A 12917-nucleotide genomic window follows, 5' to 3' on the forward strand; every position below is an offset into this window, starting at 1 on the left:
GGGGGGGGGAGGGCGGCACAAAGATTTATCAAGACGGCAGCGCAGCTTCTTGTAGTTAGAGCGACGGCCACAGCAAAATTAGGATGTAATCACACATATAGCATTGATAAATTAATACAATGCATATATGGCAGTGGTGGCAAATTTAAATTACTTAGAAAATAAATATATTTTTATTCCTTTGGCATATTTATTTAGGATTTAGGTATATTGATCCTTGAGGTAGTAAGAATTAATATAATTTATTAAAGTGGTTAAACAAAACATTAAAGTCTTATCAAAATCCTACTTCATATAAAGTAAGAGCTGTAAACTCGTTTCATATAAGATACCTTATCTCTTTCCACTTAAGCTAGCTAGAAAAGAGGTAATTATTTGATAGAAGAGTTTTTAGTGGCTATTTTATTCCTATTTATCCCCTAAAGTCCTTATCCATAATCACATAAATTACATTCACCCCCCCTTTAGAAATGTTAATGTTTTCATTGACTATTGACTAATAACCCCTACTGAGACAAGGGGAACTAACACTTTTATTTTCACATTGAATTTACTAATTCTTCCATTATATAAATTAATTATTCCATGTGAGACAAATAATTATCCACTTGTACTATAGTCCCATGGTGAATACTTTCATCCATAGATGTTCTATAAGAGGAAGGACATACATATAAATGCCTAATACATATAATTTCAAATTTAGGGGTAAGAATATACTTTACTCAAGGGTATCTTACATTTTAAGTAGTTGCTAATTAATGGGAATTGAACTTGTGCCATTTGCTCCAATATCATATATAACACACTTTATCTCTCTCCCTTTAAGCCAACTGAAAAATGGGTAATTACTTGATGAAAAAGATTTTAGTGGCTATTTTACCTTATTTATCCCTTAACGTTCTAAGGATCTACGGTGATAGTATATTTAAATTTCATCCCATGATCAACACTTTAGGTTTTAAAAGATCAAATGTTTTATTTTGTAATGGAATTTTAATTTATTTATATTATCTTTGCATATTTATACATATAATAATATTCCTAGAGAGAGTGTGTAGATATCGGCTCTTGCTATAAATAATAATAAATGGTAATTAAAATATAATAGAGTTGTAAAGTCCAAGTGTATAACTATGATGGCATATACTAATATTAAAATAGTGGAATTTTAATAGTAGTTGGATTAGTTTTAATATGGACCACTCGCTCATGTATATAAGCTAGGTTTTTGGGGTTAATTAGTATGTACATTTTTATATTCCATTTCTATTTTCTATACACTCACATTAGTGGAGTTGGGGGGCAACGTTGATTGTCCCCAATGAGTGTTTGGATTTGGATGTAAATCCCACTTTCTTTATAACTTTTTCAATTTTTTCTCTTGTTTTATTTCTTTTTCATTTATCTTTATGGCAGAGTGGCAGTTTCCTCCTCCTTTGACTCTAAAGAAGCAATTGATGCAATTACTTAATGTTATATAGTTGTAATTGAATAATCAAACTTAATTGATAGCAACATTCACTACACATAGTATATCTCCTACCCTTATTATTATTCCTTATGTCCAACCAAAGTTTTTTCATAGGAATTTTAAGGATGATATATACTATTGATTTGATCACTTTACAATGACTGTCATCTATCATTCTTGGAATGATGCTTAGCATTTGTGTGAATTTCCCACGTCTTCAAAAGATAGCATTATAGTGGTATAATGGTTTGAGCTCAATCACTCATGCAGATTGAAGCAATCTCTTAAATGTCTTCAAGTGCATATTTAGACATATTGATGATTGTGATGATGCCTTTCAACATTGTATTATCTTTGTCAAGGGCCATCTAAGTTAGTGATGAAATTTTGTATTCATTTTTAGAGCCTTTTGCTTTGGAGCAGATCAAGTTGGGAAAGTTGTAGCTAACACTTCATCAAAATCTTGTAAGACTTGGTATGCATTTGCTCTAACCATCTTTAATGATGCTTTTCAATTGGCACAATGTTATAAGATATCACCTTTTCCACTTCTCATTGCACATCTTTCAGCTCCACTTCCTATAAGATGCCATACCCTGCCGAGAGCAACTCTTTATCGAAGGAACCATTAGTGAATACATTCCAAGGAGAAGATGCTTTTATTTCATCAAGTCCTCGCTCACGAGTACAAATGGTAATGGCCCATTTCTGCCATGGCTTTCCTAATCTGACTCCTACACCACCATACACCTTCTTGTTCGCGATGCACACTTCATCCTCGCCAGCTTTGCGCTTGAGAGACATCATTTTGTGTACCCTAAGTTTTGAGGCCCCAATTTCCAAATGTATAGGTGGCTTTGGTCGTACGAAAACGTTTCGTACTAGGTAGATGCGAACTCGCCACCCTGGAGAAACAGATGAAGAAAAGCAAAAAAACCCCTGCACTTGTCCAGCCAAAGATGGATTGATCAATTAGCAAACTATGACAGCAACAACAATGAAAAAGTGAAAAGAGGCATTTTCTTCACAAGATGAAAGCCTTCCACTGTAGTGTCCCTTTTCGCGGCCGCTCGGGAACAGCCTGAGACCATCGTGTGAGATTGGGTAGGGGACCCGTGAAAGCCATCTTGTTATTCACTTGATCAAGCTTCCGCCAGTTCACCTGCGGTTCCTTCAACTCGTAAGCGCTTTGAGTATTAGGAAAAAGGGAGAAAAAAAATGTCTTACCTCGCCTGGAAATGCCTTTGACATCGCATAAAGAACATGGTTCTCGCCCGTAATTGTGGACTCTAGAGTTTCATCGTCGTCATGTTCACGTCTTTGCTCTTCCACGCAGTTGATCATGATCCGGCCCCCGGGTCTCAGTCTTTTCCTGAGCTTTAACCATGTCTGTGCCTTGAAGTAACAATCAGGAAAAGATATCAGTGATCTGGTGCTCCGCAAAGACTAAAACTCTTTCCTCACCTCCTTGAGAACTGGCAGAACATCGCCATTTGAGAATAAATCCACGACAATGCCTGTAGAAAAGTGAGGTTGAAAGATAAAAAAGAGAGGTTGCAGCGAGCTACCTGCGAATCCACCCTCGGGATCATTTGCATCCGAGAGAGCATCGTCGACGTGAATTGTAAGCCCTCCACCGTGTTTGTTTTTGCCTTCTAACTCTGACAAGCCGAGATAATCCCTTGCCTTGTCAATTAGCTGCAAGCTTCAACGACGTAAGAGTTTGCATTGACGGTGTCAAAGAGTTACTCACGATCTCATCAATTTCCCAGCCTATCAATTCTCGCTCCGGCCACAAGTGGAGCAGCAATCGTGCAGCAGTACCACCGCCCTGATGATCAAACAGAGTAAAAACCAGGAAAGCTAGGAAGAAATCGAAAAGCTCTTACCAGTCCTAGAATTGCAATGGGACCTCTGGGAATGATCGGTGGAAGCGAGGAGAACTCGTCCTTCAATCACACAAAGAGTATGAACTTGCTTTTCACTCCTCAAGAAAGGAAGCTATTTACCCAGTATGAACCGACCCACACAGAATCCTCCTTGTAAATACTATGAACATTTCCTACATTGGCACGTAAAGCTCTCTCAATCACCACAAAAAGAACCAAATGATCTATAGATGAGAGAGATTGCTCACCTGTTTGATCCAGCAGCAGCAATCTAGCTCCCGCGAATTCACTGGGCGAATCCCTGGGCACCTCGAGAATCGCAATGGCGTTGTAGAAGCTCATCATCGAGGTCACGACGGTGGGAGCGGCCGCGGTGGCCTCCAAATCCTCCTCCGTCCATTGCTCCACCGAGAAATCTCTCTTCCTCTTGGACGAGGACGCGGCATTGGCAGCAAGACGGTGGCATCTGGGCGCTGCGACTGGAATCGCCGGCAAGCATCGCAATACAAGTGGATTAGACCTAACGAGAAGAAGATCGAGCACGGGCAAGTGAAGCTCGGCCATATGCTATTACATAATTCTAACCAATAGATAAGCATTACATCAATCGCTCAATGTTTAAGGCCTATTAGCTCAGTTGGTCAGAGCGTGGTGCTAATAACGCCAAGGTCGCAGGTTCGAAACTTGCATAGGCCATATCGTCCTCTCTATTTAACGAAAAGCCTTCTTTTGCTTCGAGATGTTGGCCGGGCTGCGCGTTTGCCTCGCTTTCATGTTTCCTGAGAGTTTCGAGTGTGAGGAGCTACCTGACGAGTGCGTCTGCCGGATCTTGGCATGGCTCCCCATTCCAGACCTTGTCCGCTCCAAGCTTGTATGCAAGCGCTGGAAGTCACTCATTGAGGATGTCACTCCCTGGAGAAGCTTGCCGCGGTTGCATGAGTCGTGGTTTGAGCAGTTTCCCCTCTTTCCTCGAGACCTCGTTCACCGGGAGCTTGGGGAGGCAACACCACTTCCCGGTGATCGGATTCCCAACCATGTAATAGGGAAGGTGGTGTCTCTGGAGATTCACAAAATAGCCACACACCAGGCCGCAGGACGAGTCGGCAAATATCCTAAACTTGCAGCGTCCTTCACCCCAAGGACCTCTATTCTTCAAGCGCAAGGGCAACTTAAGATGGCGAGCCCTGTGGGGAGAATTACTAGTTGCCAAGATACGACAGGTAACGGAACTAGATCCATGCACAGGGTACTTCAAGGTCCTGGTGTTTCTCCTTGGAGATTTTGATCACTACTGGCTATTCAATTCGCTCAGTAGGGAGTGGCGGCGCTGTCAGTTTACAAGCAAGAAGAGCATTGATGATCTCGCTGCGGATGACAAGGGACCATGGCTGGGATCTAGTATGTTTGCATCACCTAACAGGCAGTCGCTAAAGATCACCGGTAGTCGGGTTGATCTTCTTTACGTGGCTGTGTTTGATCAGGTTTCAGGTTGCTATGACAGGGTCAAGGTGAAGTTTCCAAGCAATCTTTTCTCTTGTGGCCTGCCTTGTATTGTAGATTACAATGGGAGGTGGATTCTTGTTTCGTCAACTATAAGTGGTGGTTATAAGGTGTCTGCTGCTGCATGGGAACTCGACAGGGAGACAACAGATTGGAAACTTTTGAGTGAGGTTTACGTGGGTGACTTGGTGAAGAATGGCGCTCTTGAGTTTGAGTATTTTGTTGTCAAGCATTCCGTTGTTGTGCGACCAAGTAGGTTATCAGTCTCTCCACCGATGGCCTTCTTCTTCAAGAATAATTCATGGAGTATCTGCAGCAAGTATAACTATAAGACAGCATTCACGCTCACACCAGATTTATTTTCAAAGCCTAGAATTTTTTATCAGCCTCGTAGAAACATAGAACCATAGAAACATGGGTTTCTAAGGCTTCAGCCAAGCTTGCTGTTAATAAAGAAATGCGATGGCAGGCGGATCCACCGTCTCATCGGGCTGATACAATCACTTTGTCTCCAATCTTCTTTACAGATGTACGAGACATCAACGACCTTCGGGTAAGAATCCAGCAGCTTAATTGCCAGCATGGTGTCAAGTTCCGTGTCGAAAAACCTCACTGATCGTGTAAGCTGTGCGAATCCTCGAGCGACTTCAGTTTCTCCTTCTCGGCAAGGTTTTGCTACGAGGAGAGTGACGTGACCGCCGAAGAGCCTCAGCCTTGGATCATTTGCGAATAAAGCTCGAGTGCCTTCTCGGCTTCACCACTGTCAGTGTATCCCAGCACCATTAGTTCCGGTCACTTCTCAAACCTGCCTTTGCCATCTCTTTTGCTGCCGAGACTCAATAACAACAACCAAAGTCGCTGCGCTCGGAATTGATGGAGCCGATTCTTCGTCTCCATTCTGTGCATGATAGCCATCCTACTATGGTGCAAGGACTTTGCACCGAATCCGCCAATCTCCCATAAAAGTCCACCAGCCTGGAAAGCAAAAGTTTGTAAGATCTTAAGGTGGCTTACATCCTCTGCTTGTTCCAGAGCTCACGTTGACGATCCGAGCTCTGTGAGATGGCAAACTCTGTTAACTTTTGAACTGAGAGGTAGTTCGTGTCAATGACGACTTTGGAGTTCTCCAAGTTTGTAAGAACCCCCGAGATTTCCACCTATACAGTGGATCAAACTAAGCAGTGAGCTCATGAGCTTGTTGAGGATCAGGATCTTAATCTTGCCAGATGGCCTGCATTGATCGGTCTGTCTGGAAGTATAGACAGGCAAGTCATTTTCTCCAGGAAGTTGATCATGGTGCGAGATTGTAGATAGCTTTCACAAAGAACGTGTGGAGCTCTGGCAAAACTTCCGCTTTCGAGAACAAATCCACGACAACACCTGGACAAGAATCACAGCTTCTGAGAAAAGATGATAAAAGAATTTTCATCTCCAAATCCTTCCTCCGGATCGTTAATGGCATCCGAAAAAGCGTTGAGCTGAATTGCAAGAGACTCACGAGTTCATGTCATCGATCTCCAATGCTCGCTCGGGCATGCTCAGTGATCGAGCAGCTCACTCTTGAAACAAAGAAGGTTTTGTAAGAAGAACACGAAAAGTTCTTACCAATCCGAGAATTGTCTTCTGGAATTATTGGTGGAAGCGAGGAGAACTCATCCTAAAGAACAAACATGAGCTTTAGAACAAACAAAGAGAAGAAAAATTTTAGTCTGGTTTTAGGGCTCTTGTTCTTTGCGTCTCCCGGCCGGGCCTCCGATCCGCTCACCACGCCCCACGGATCGTGTAGCACCAGCAGCATTTGCATCCTCATCTTCCAGACGTGGAATCTGGCGCCCCCGAAGGATTTCTCGCGGAAATGCGGCCTCGGGAGCTTCGATCGGGGAGGATTTCGAGTTGTCAGCGACGGATTGGGGCGTGTCGAGGCTGGATCGCTCCGCCGGATCATCGCCACAAAATCTCCAGCGGTGCCTGGCACAAACACGAGAGATTTCGCAAGAAATACACGGCGTCGCGTGATTTCACCTCGGCGGCTCGGATTCCACATCGAATCGAAGAGAGGAAGGAAGATCGCCTGGAGTTTGAGAAGAAGGACGCGAGAGCACGAGCGAATATTTTGCTCCATCTCGAGGACAGGCAGCTAATGCAGGTGTGGCACACGACGTCAGCGAAGCAGGCATGGGATCTCCTGGGCGAGATGTTGGGATTTAGGGTTCTAGCGGCCGGATAGATAGAAAGAATGCTAGTGGCGCGTCCACAGCTAGCGCTTTGGCGCAGTGGTAGAGGCTGGAATTCTTCGTCGGTTCCAGCGAGAATTCTGGCCAGGGGAACTCACGCATTGGGCGAGTACCATGGCACTATCCCGGAGGAGACCGTGAGCACTAGAATCGACGTGTGGCTCTCGGGTCAGCTCCCGCATACCAGTCGAGCTCGCGTCCAAGACAGCATTCGTAAGGGGCTTGCTCTTGTCAATGGGAAAACCATCACCAAGGTGCGCTTGGCTTTCTTCTAGCTCATTTGCACTTCACTTTCATGCTTTTTCTTCCATAGATGTTTTTTTCTTTGAGCTAAGCTTTGGATTTCTGGCAGCCTTCGTTTCCTGTCATTGGTGGTGACGAAGTTGTCTGTACGCTCTGCGGTGCTGCTCCTTTGGAAGCTACCCCTGAGAGAATTCAGCTAGACATTGTTCATGAAGATGATCATGTGATTGTTGTCAACAAGGCTGCCGATATGGTATGTAGTCGAGAGACTTTCGCTTTGGACCTGGCTAAAAACAAGTTTTCACAGGTTGTGCATCCGGCTCCAGGACATTACGGTGGGACTTTGGTGAATGCTATCCTCCATCACTGCGGGCTTCCTGCTGTCGAGGTTTCTCTTCCAGTGATGATGGACGAGGAATCCGATGACGATGAAGGAGAGGAGCTGAGTGAAAATGGAGACCAAGACTATGAGAAAGATGAAGTTGAGGTACACAAAGCTAGAGGCGAGACTCCTTCAAGATTTCGGGGTCCGAGACCGGTGATAAGGCCTGGGATTGTGCATAGACTGGACAAAGGTACCAGTGGACTCATCGTCGTTGCAAAAGTAAGGTAAGACACGTCTTGTGTTACCAGGTTCTGAGTATGCCTTGTTATTGTTATTTTCAGGATGAACAGTCCCAGCTGAGTTTGAGCGAGCAATTTAAATCTCGGAAAGTCCGAAGAACCTATCTGAGTCTTACGTGTGGTACACCTTCAACGACGAGCGGCCGCATTGAGGCTGAAATCCTTCGTGATCCGCGAGATAGGAAACGCATGACGACGTCAGATACTGTTCCATCCGCCCGAAATGCGCGTTTTGCTGCAAGCAGGTATGTCGCAACGAGTTTCTTTTGTATCACCATTTCATTTTGATTTCAGGTACAAAGTTCTAGACGTTCTCGCAAATGGTGGTGTGGCTCTTGTTCAGTGGAAGCTGGAGACAGGGAGAACTCATCAAGTTCGTATTCTTTAATTTCAGGAGCTCTGATACTAAACTGAACCTTCCAGATAAGAGTTCATGCACGTTACATGGGTTTCCCGCTGCTTGGGGATGATGTGTATGGAGGAACAGTGGGAAAAGCGAATTCGACTCTATTATCCGCTCTATGCGCGACTAAAACGAACAGCCGAAAGAAGATTCACGAGTTCACATCGGACATTCGTCGCCCTTGTCTGCATGCCTATAGCCTCGGGTGAGGTTTCGTATAAGAAATTTGCGTGAGCTAATAAACGTTTTCAGGTTCGAGCACCCTGCCACAGAAAAGTACGTCCACTTCACATGTCCTCCTCCAGAAGACTTCGAGGAGGCATGGACAAGGCTCCGAGACATGAAACCGGAAGCATAACTTTCAGCGTTGGTGGCTTTGGACACCACCGAAGCCTCTCTGGACCATATCATCTAGGAGCTCGCGAGCGTCCTCATCGCGATTGGCCTTACGAAACGCATCAATGAGAAGGTTATAAGTCCCGATGTTTGGAACACAGCCCTTCTCTATATACCCGCGAGCTCGATCAAGCATACCAGCATTGCAAAGGCCAGTAATCAATGTGGAATACGTTATAGAGTTTGGCAAGCACCCAGGCTCCTCCAGCATCTTTCTATACACTCGACAGGCCTCGTCGACTTTCTTCTCTCTGCAAAGGCCATCGATAACAGTGGTATACATCACCACGTCCGGGTTACAACGTCTTCTTCGGGCTTCTTCGACGAGCTCCATGGCTTCACTGGACCGGTTAACTTTACACAGTCCCCGGATCATGATATTGAACGAGACAACGTTGGGAGGACAGTCCATCTCCTCCAGCATGAACTTTCGGGCCTCCTCCAACTGGTTTGCTCTGCAGTAGCCATCGAGGATGGTGTTATACGTATAGACTGTGGGTGAGCAGCTCTTCCTCCTCATTTCCCCTAGGATATGCACAGCGTCACTCAGCCGGTTCTCTCGACAGAGCCCGTCCATCAAGCTCGTGAAAGTCACCACGTCCGGGGTGAGCCCCTTGCGGGTCATCTGGTTGAGAAGATCGTACGCATCGTCTAGCCTCGCCAGCTTGCAGAAGCCGTTCATGAGAGTGGTGTAAGTCACCACGTCCGGAGAGCTTCCAGTCTCGGCCATCCTCTCCAGCAGGTTCATCGCCTCGTCCATCTTTCCCATCCGACAGAAGCCGCTGATGAGGGAGTTGTAAGTCACCGTGTTCGGCATACAGCTGCCGCTCTTGATCATCCGACCGAAGAGATCGATCGCCTCCTTGAGCCGGCCTTCCTTACAAAGTCCATCGATCAAGCACGAGTACGTGACAACGTCGGGACGGAAGCCTCTGGCAACCAGCTGCTCGAATACTCGGAGAGCATCATCCGACTTCTTTGACTTGCAGAAGCCGGTGATGAGCGTGGTATACGTGAAGATATCCGGGATGCAGCCGCTGTACACCATCTCCTCGAGGAGGTCGTAGGCCTCGCTCGCCCGCTCGGCCTTGCAGAGACCGCTTATCAGGCTGTTGTAAGTCACAGCCGTGGGGACGCACTTCTTCCGCATCTTGGACAGCAGCGCCACAGCCTCGTCGACCCGGCCACCTTTGCAGAGCCCGTCGATGAGAACCGTGTACGTGACAACGTTTGGAGTGAGGTTCCGGTTGGCCATCTCTTCCAGAAACTTTCGAGCTTCGTGGAGCCGGTTCTCGACGCACAGGGCATGGATGACGGCAGTGTAGGTGTAAACGTCCGGGTGGAAGCCTTTGGAGACCATTTTCCCCAGGAAGATCAAGGCCTGCTCCAGCCGCTTCACCTTGCAGAGTCCCTGGATCAGGCTGGTGTAGGTGACGAAATCCGCCGAGCAAGAGTTCGTCGCCACCATCTTCTCGTACACGGCCACGGCAGCATCCAGCTTCTTCCCTTTGCAGTACGAGGACACCACCAGATTGTGGAGCGGGAGTTCCCGGAACTTCTTCCTCGACTCGGTGACAAGCACCTCGGCGTCCTCGATCATCTTGGCCTTGCAAAGCGGACGAACGAGGAGATAGTAGCTCGTCACGTCCTCGGCAGCCATCTCTACCATCTTCCGGAACAGCAGCTTGGCATCGTCGAACCGGGCCTCCTTGCAGAGAGCGGTGATCTTGGTATTGCACTCCGCGGTGTTGGGAGCCACACCTTTGCTCTTGAGATCGACGAGCACCTCGCAGGCCGTCGCGACGTCGCCAAAGCCGTGCAAGATGATCGCGAAAGTTGACGCGTTTGGGAGCTGCCAGGAGTCGACCATCTCGGACAGGAGCTCTCGGGCGCGATCGTAGAGGCAAGCCCGGAGGAGAACACGCAGGAAGCAGTTGTAGCTGTAGATGGAGTGGCGGTAGCCGGGCCTATGCTGCGCATACGTGAAGAAGAACACGGCATCCTCGACGAACTTGAGAGCCTGGATGACTTTGCCGACGATCTCCGGTGTGAGATCCCCGCTCCACGCGTCTAGAGCTCCGGCCTTGGAGGGATTGGGAGCCGTGGAGCGGAGGATGTGGAGGAGGCTCTCTACTTGGAGCAAGAGGTCGGGGAACTCGTCCGCGCCGGCCATTCGCGAGAGTCGATTTGGAGGCCTGAGCTTGTGCTTGCTCGAGTCGGGAGATGGAGATTGACATGGAAATTCTTCGTGCGATGATGGCGATGGTGTTGCCGAGGCGACAAGAACTGCAGTGGAAGAATGGAATGTTCTTGCTCGAGGAGGGCGATGCCGATAAGATGAGACGAGATGAGGACGCGAAGATAAAGATGGATGGAGGAGGGCAGTGATAGCAGCCATGGCACTAGAATGAGTGGAGAACAGTAGAGGTTACCTATGTCTGCCCGCCATGGCTGGAGCTACATTGTCCAAGCCCTAAGCATTCCAAAATATTTGGCCCATGCAGGTTTCGAACCTGCGACCTTGGCGTTATTAGCACCACGCTCTGACCAGCTGAGCTAATAGGCCTTACAGATTGACTAATATCTCTTAAAAATAATAACATCGGCCGTTGGCCTTACGTTGACTTTTACCAACTTCAAAGAATTTTAGATTTCAGATCAAGTCAACCAGAGGTTGAGCTTTTAATTTTGTAGCTTACATCTTCTCCAGATGAAGCGCTAGGACTAGGAGTGCTCTCCAAATCCAAATCGATCGCCTCGGACTCGGAGCAGGAAGAGCCCGTTGGCTCGTCGTCGTCGGACATGGTTGCACCCTTCTCGGCCATATCTTCGCCATCTGTCTCGTCCGATGAACCTTCTTCGTCTGAAGAAGACCAAGAGCTTGGTGTCCTGCTCCACGGCGGGCTGGTGCACACAACCTCCTCCTGGCCATCCACAATCCCCAGCTTCTGCATTTTGCGACACAGCCTCTCCAAACGAATTTGCACAGACTTCGCGCCACCACGGCACGGAACGTCCATCTCCTCCTCGAACACCACCTGAGGATCACAGGACTTGTGCGTCCAGTGCCTCCTCGCAAGCGCAGCCACCTCCGCCGCTCCCCCTTGAATCAGCTGCTGCTTGAAGAAGCCAAACAGCTCCTCGTCTTCCTCCTCGTCCTCCACCTTGCAGAAGTAAGCCGGGAGAAAGAAAGAAGTGGCCAAGCTCTGCACGGTCCCCGTCTTGGCCCCGTCCCAGTCCAGAATGCACTTGACATGTCCCGATGCCGGATCCACCAGGACTTGGGTGGGTCCAAAGTCGGGGTGGTGAAGAAAAAAGCCGCTCCCCTCGCGAGATTCTTGGAACTCGTCCAGCCACCTGAGCAAAATAGCCGCGTTTGCCCGTATCGATTCGCCATACCTGCGGCTGTTTCCGTGCAGCACCATCAGCCCTCCAATGTGGTTCCTGGCGTACTCCTTCCACGACGAGTAAGGCCCGGGGCTGAGAGCCCCCACGTCCAGCCCGCGCTCCATCGCCTGGGACACCGGACTCTGCGGTTCCGGTCCCACGTGGCACGCCCCGGCACAGTCGACCGCCATGCCCCCCATCGAATCCAGCGGGCGGTGGTAGAGCCGGATGGTGATGCCTGCCAAGTCAGCGAGCACGGTCTTCTTCCACTCCACGCTGGCGCCCTTCCTCCACAGGTCCCACGCCGGCACGCCCTCTGCCACCGGCATAACAGTGAGGTGGGATTTGCCGCGTGGCGTGTAGGGCAGCGGTGGCGATGCCACGTGGACGGGCCCTGCCACGACCGTCTGTATGCCCAGCCCCGACAGGAAGAGCGTCGCGGCGTAGCCCGAATCCGCCAGTGCGCTTGTGATGCGGTTCTTCTGACCTGCGAGTGGGAGTCGAATGGCGACGCGCTGATCATCTTTGTGCGCGTCGAGCACAAGATTCCAACCCCCTATCCCTAGAATGCCGGTAAATTGAACCGCACAACCCAAAATTCTAGAAACCATCCTCTCAAGTTGAGAGGGCATGCAAAGGAAACTCTCAAATATCACGTCCCTCAGCTCCGCCATCCCTCCAAACCCTAAATGCTATTTGCCCTGTTTCATTAAAGCTGTCTCTAAAGGATCGAACCTGACGTCAGCGCTTTACAGTCGCATAAAACC

At 48.3% G+C, this 12917-nt stretch overlaps 5 protein-coding genes and 2 non-coding genes across 10 annotated transcripts in view; 3 read left to right on the top strand and 4 right to left on the bottom strand.

Annotated features, from left to right (window-relative positions):
• The window catches only part of LOC112349039, a 5980-nt gene extending 3538 nt beyond the window's left edge, over nt 1-2442 (top strand). The window contains exon 5 of the mRNA XM_024682624.1: nt 2360-2442. Within this exon, the coding sequence (XP_024538392.1) occupies nt 2360-2442 (83 nt within the window). The remainder of the gene's footprint in view (nt 1-2359) is intronic.
• On the bottom strand, nt 2420-3927 carry LOC112349040. The gene is made up of 8 exons (XM_024682625.1): nt 3612-3927; nt 3484-3536; nt 3364-3423; nt 3228-3305; nt 3043-3172; nt 2939-2991; nt 2702-2869; nt 2420-2636 (listed from the first exon to the last, which is right to left on the bottom strand). The coding sequence occupies exons 1-8, from the start codon at nt 3925-3927 to the stop codon at nt 2499-2501; spliced, it is 996 nt and encodes a 331-aa protein (XP_024538393.1). The 3' UTR covers nt 2420-2498.
• Nucleotides 3928-3985: 58 nt separating this feature from the next.
• Nucleotides 3986-4059, top strand: TRNAI-AAU. The gene has a single exon. It is a non-coding gene; the product is annotated as a tRNA-Ile (tRNA).
• A 2412-nt stretch (nt 4060-6471) lies between these two features.
• Nucleotides 6472-7059, bottom strand: LOC112349051. Its single transcript, XM_024682670.1, has 2 exons — nt 6886-7059; nt 6472-6831 (listed from the first exon to the last, which is right to left on the bottom strand). The coding sequence occupies exons 1-2, from the start codon at nt 7038-7040 to the stop codon at nt 6579-6581; spliced, it is 408 nt and encodes a 135-aa protein (XP_024538438.1). The 5' UTR covers nt 7041-7059; the 3' UTR covers nt 6472-6578.
• On the top strand, nt 6581-8940 carry LOC9656828 (RNA pseudouridine synthase 2, chloroplastic). Of its 4 annotated transcripts, none has more exons than XM_024682654.1 (7): nt 6587-7351; nt 7450-7593; nt 7639-7944; nt 8007-8209; nt 8259-8337; nt 8388-8572; nt 8620-8940. In XM_024682654.1, exons 1-7 carry the CDS (start codon nt 7100-7102, stop codon nt 8723-8725), a joined length of 1275 nt encoding a protein of 424 aa, XP_024538422.1. In that variant the 5' UTR covers nt 6587-7099; the 3' UTR covers nt 8726-8940. The 4 variants fall into 4 exon arrangements, with proteins under 4 accessions (XP_024538423.1, XP_024538422.1, XP_002977737.1 ...); XM_002977691.2 differs by having other exon boundaries at nt 6589-7351; nt 7648-7944; XM_024682655.1 differs by lacking the exon at nt 8620-8940 and having other exon boundaries at nt 6581-7351; nt 8273-8337; nt 8388-8523.
• On the bottom strand, nt 8586-11372 carry LOC9656829 (pentatricopeptide repeat-containing protein At1g63400). The gene has a single exon (XM_002977846.2). It carries the CDS (start codon nt 11159-11161, stop codon nt 8729-8731), a length of 2433 nt encoding a protein of 810 aa, XP_002977892.2. The 5' UTR covers nt 11162-11372; the 3' UTR covers nt 8586-8728.
• TRNAI-AAU lies at nt 11256-11329 on the bottom strand. Its single transcript has one exon. It is a non-coding gene; the product is annotated as a tRNA-Ile (tRNA).
• Nucleotides 11373-12917: the final 1545 nt, after the last annotated feature.

The sequence above is a fragment of the Selaginella moellendorffii genome, unplaced genomic scaffold, assembly GCF_000143415.4.
Source record: "Selaginella moellendorffii unplaced genomic scaffold, v1.0 SELMOscaffold_35, whole genome shotgun sequence".
NCBI classification, from domain to species: domain Eukaryota; kingdom Viridiplantae; phylum Streptophyta; class Lycopodiopsida; order Selaginellales; family Selaginellaceae; genus Selaginella; species Selaginella moellendorffii.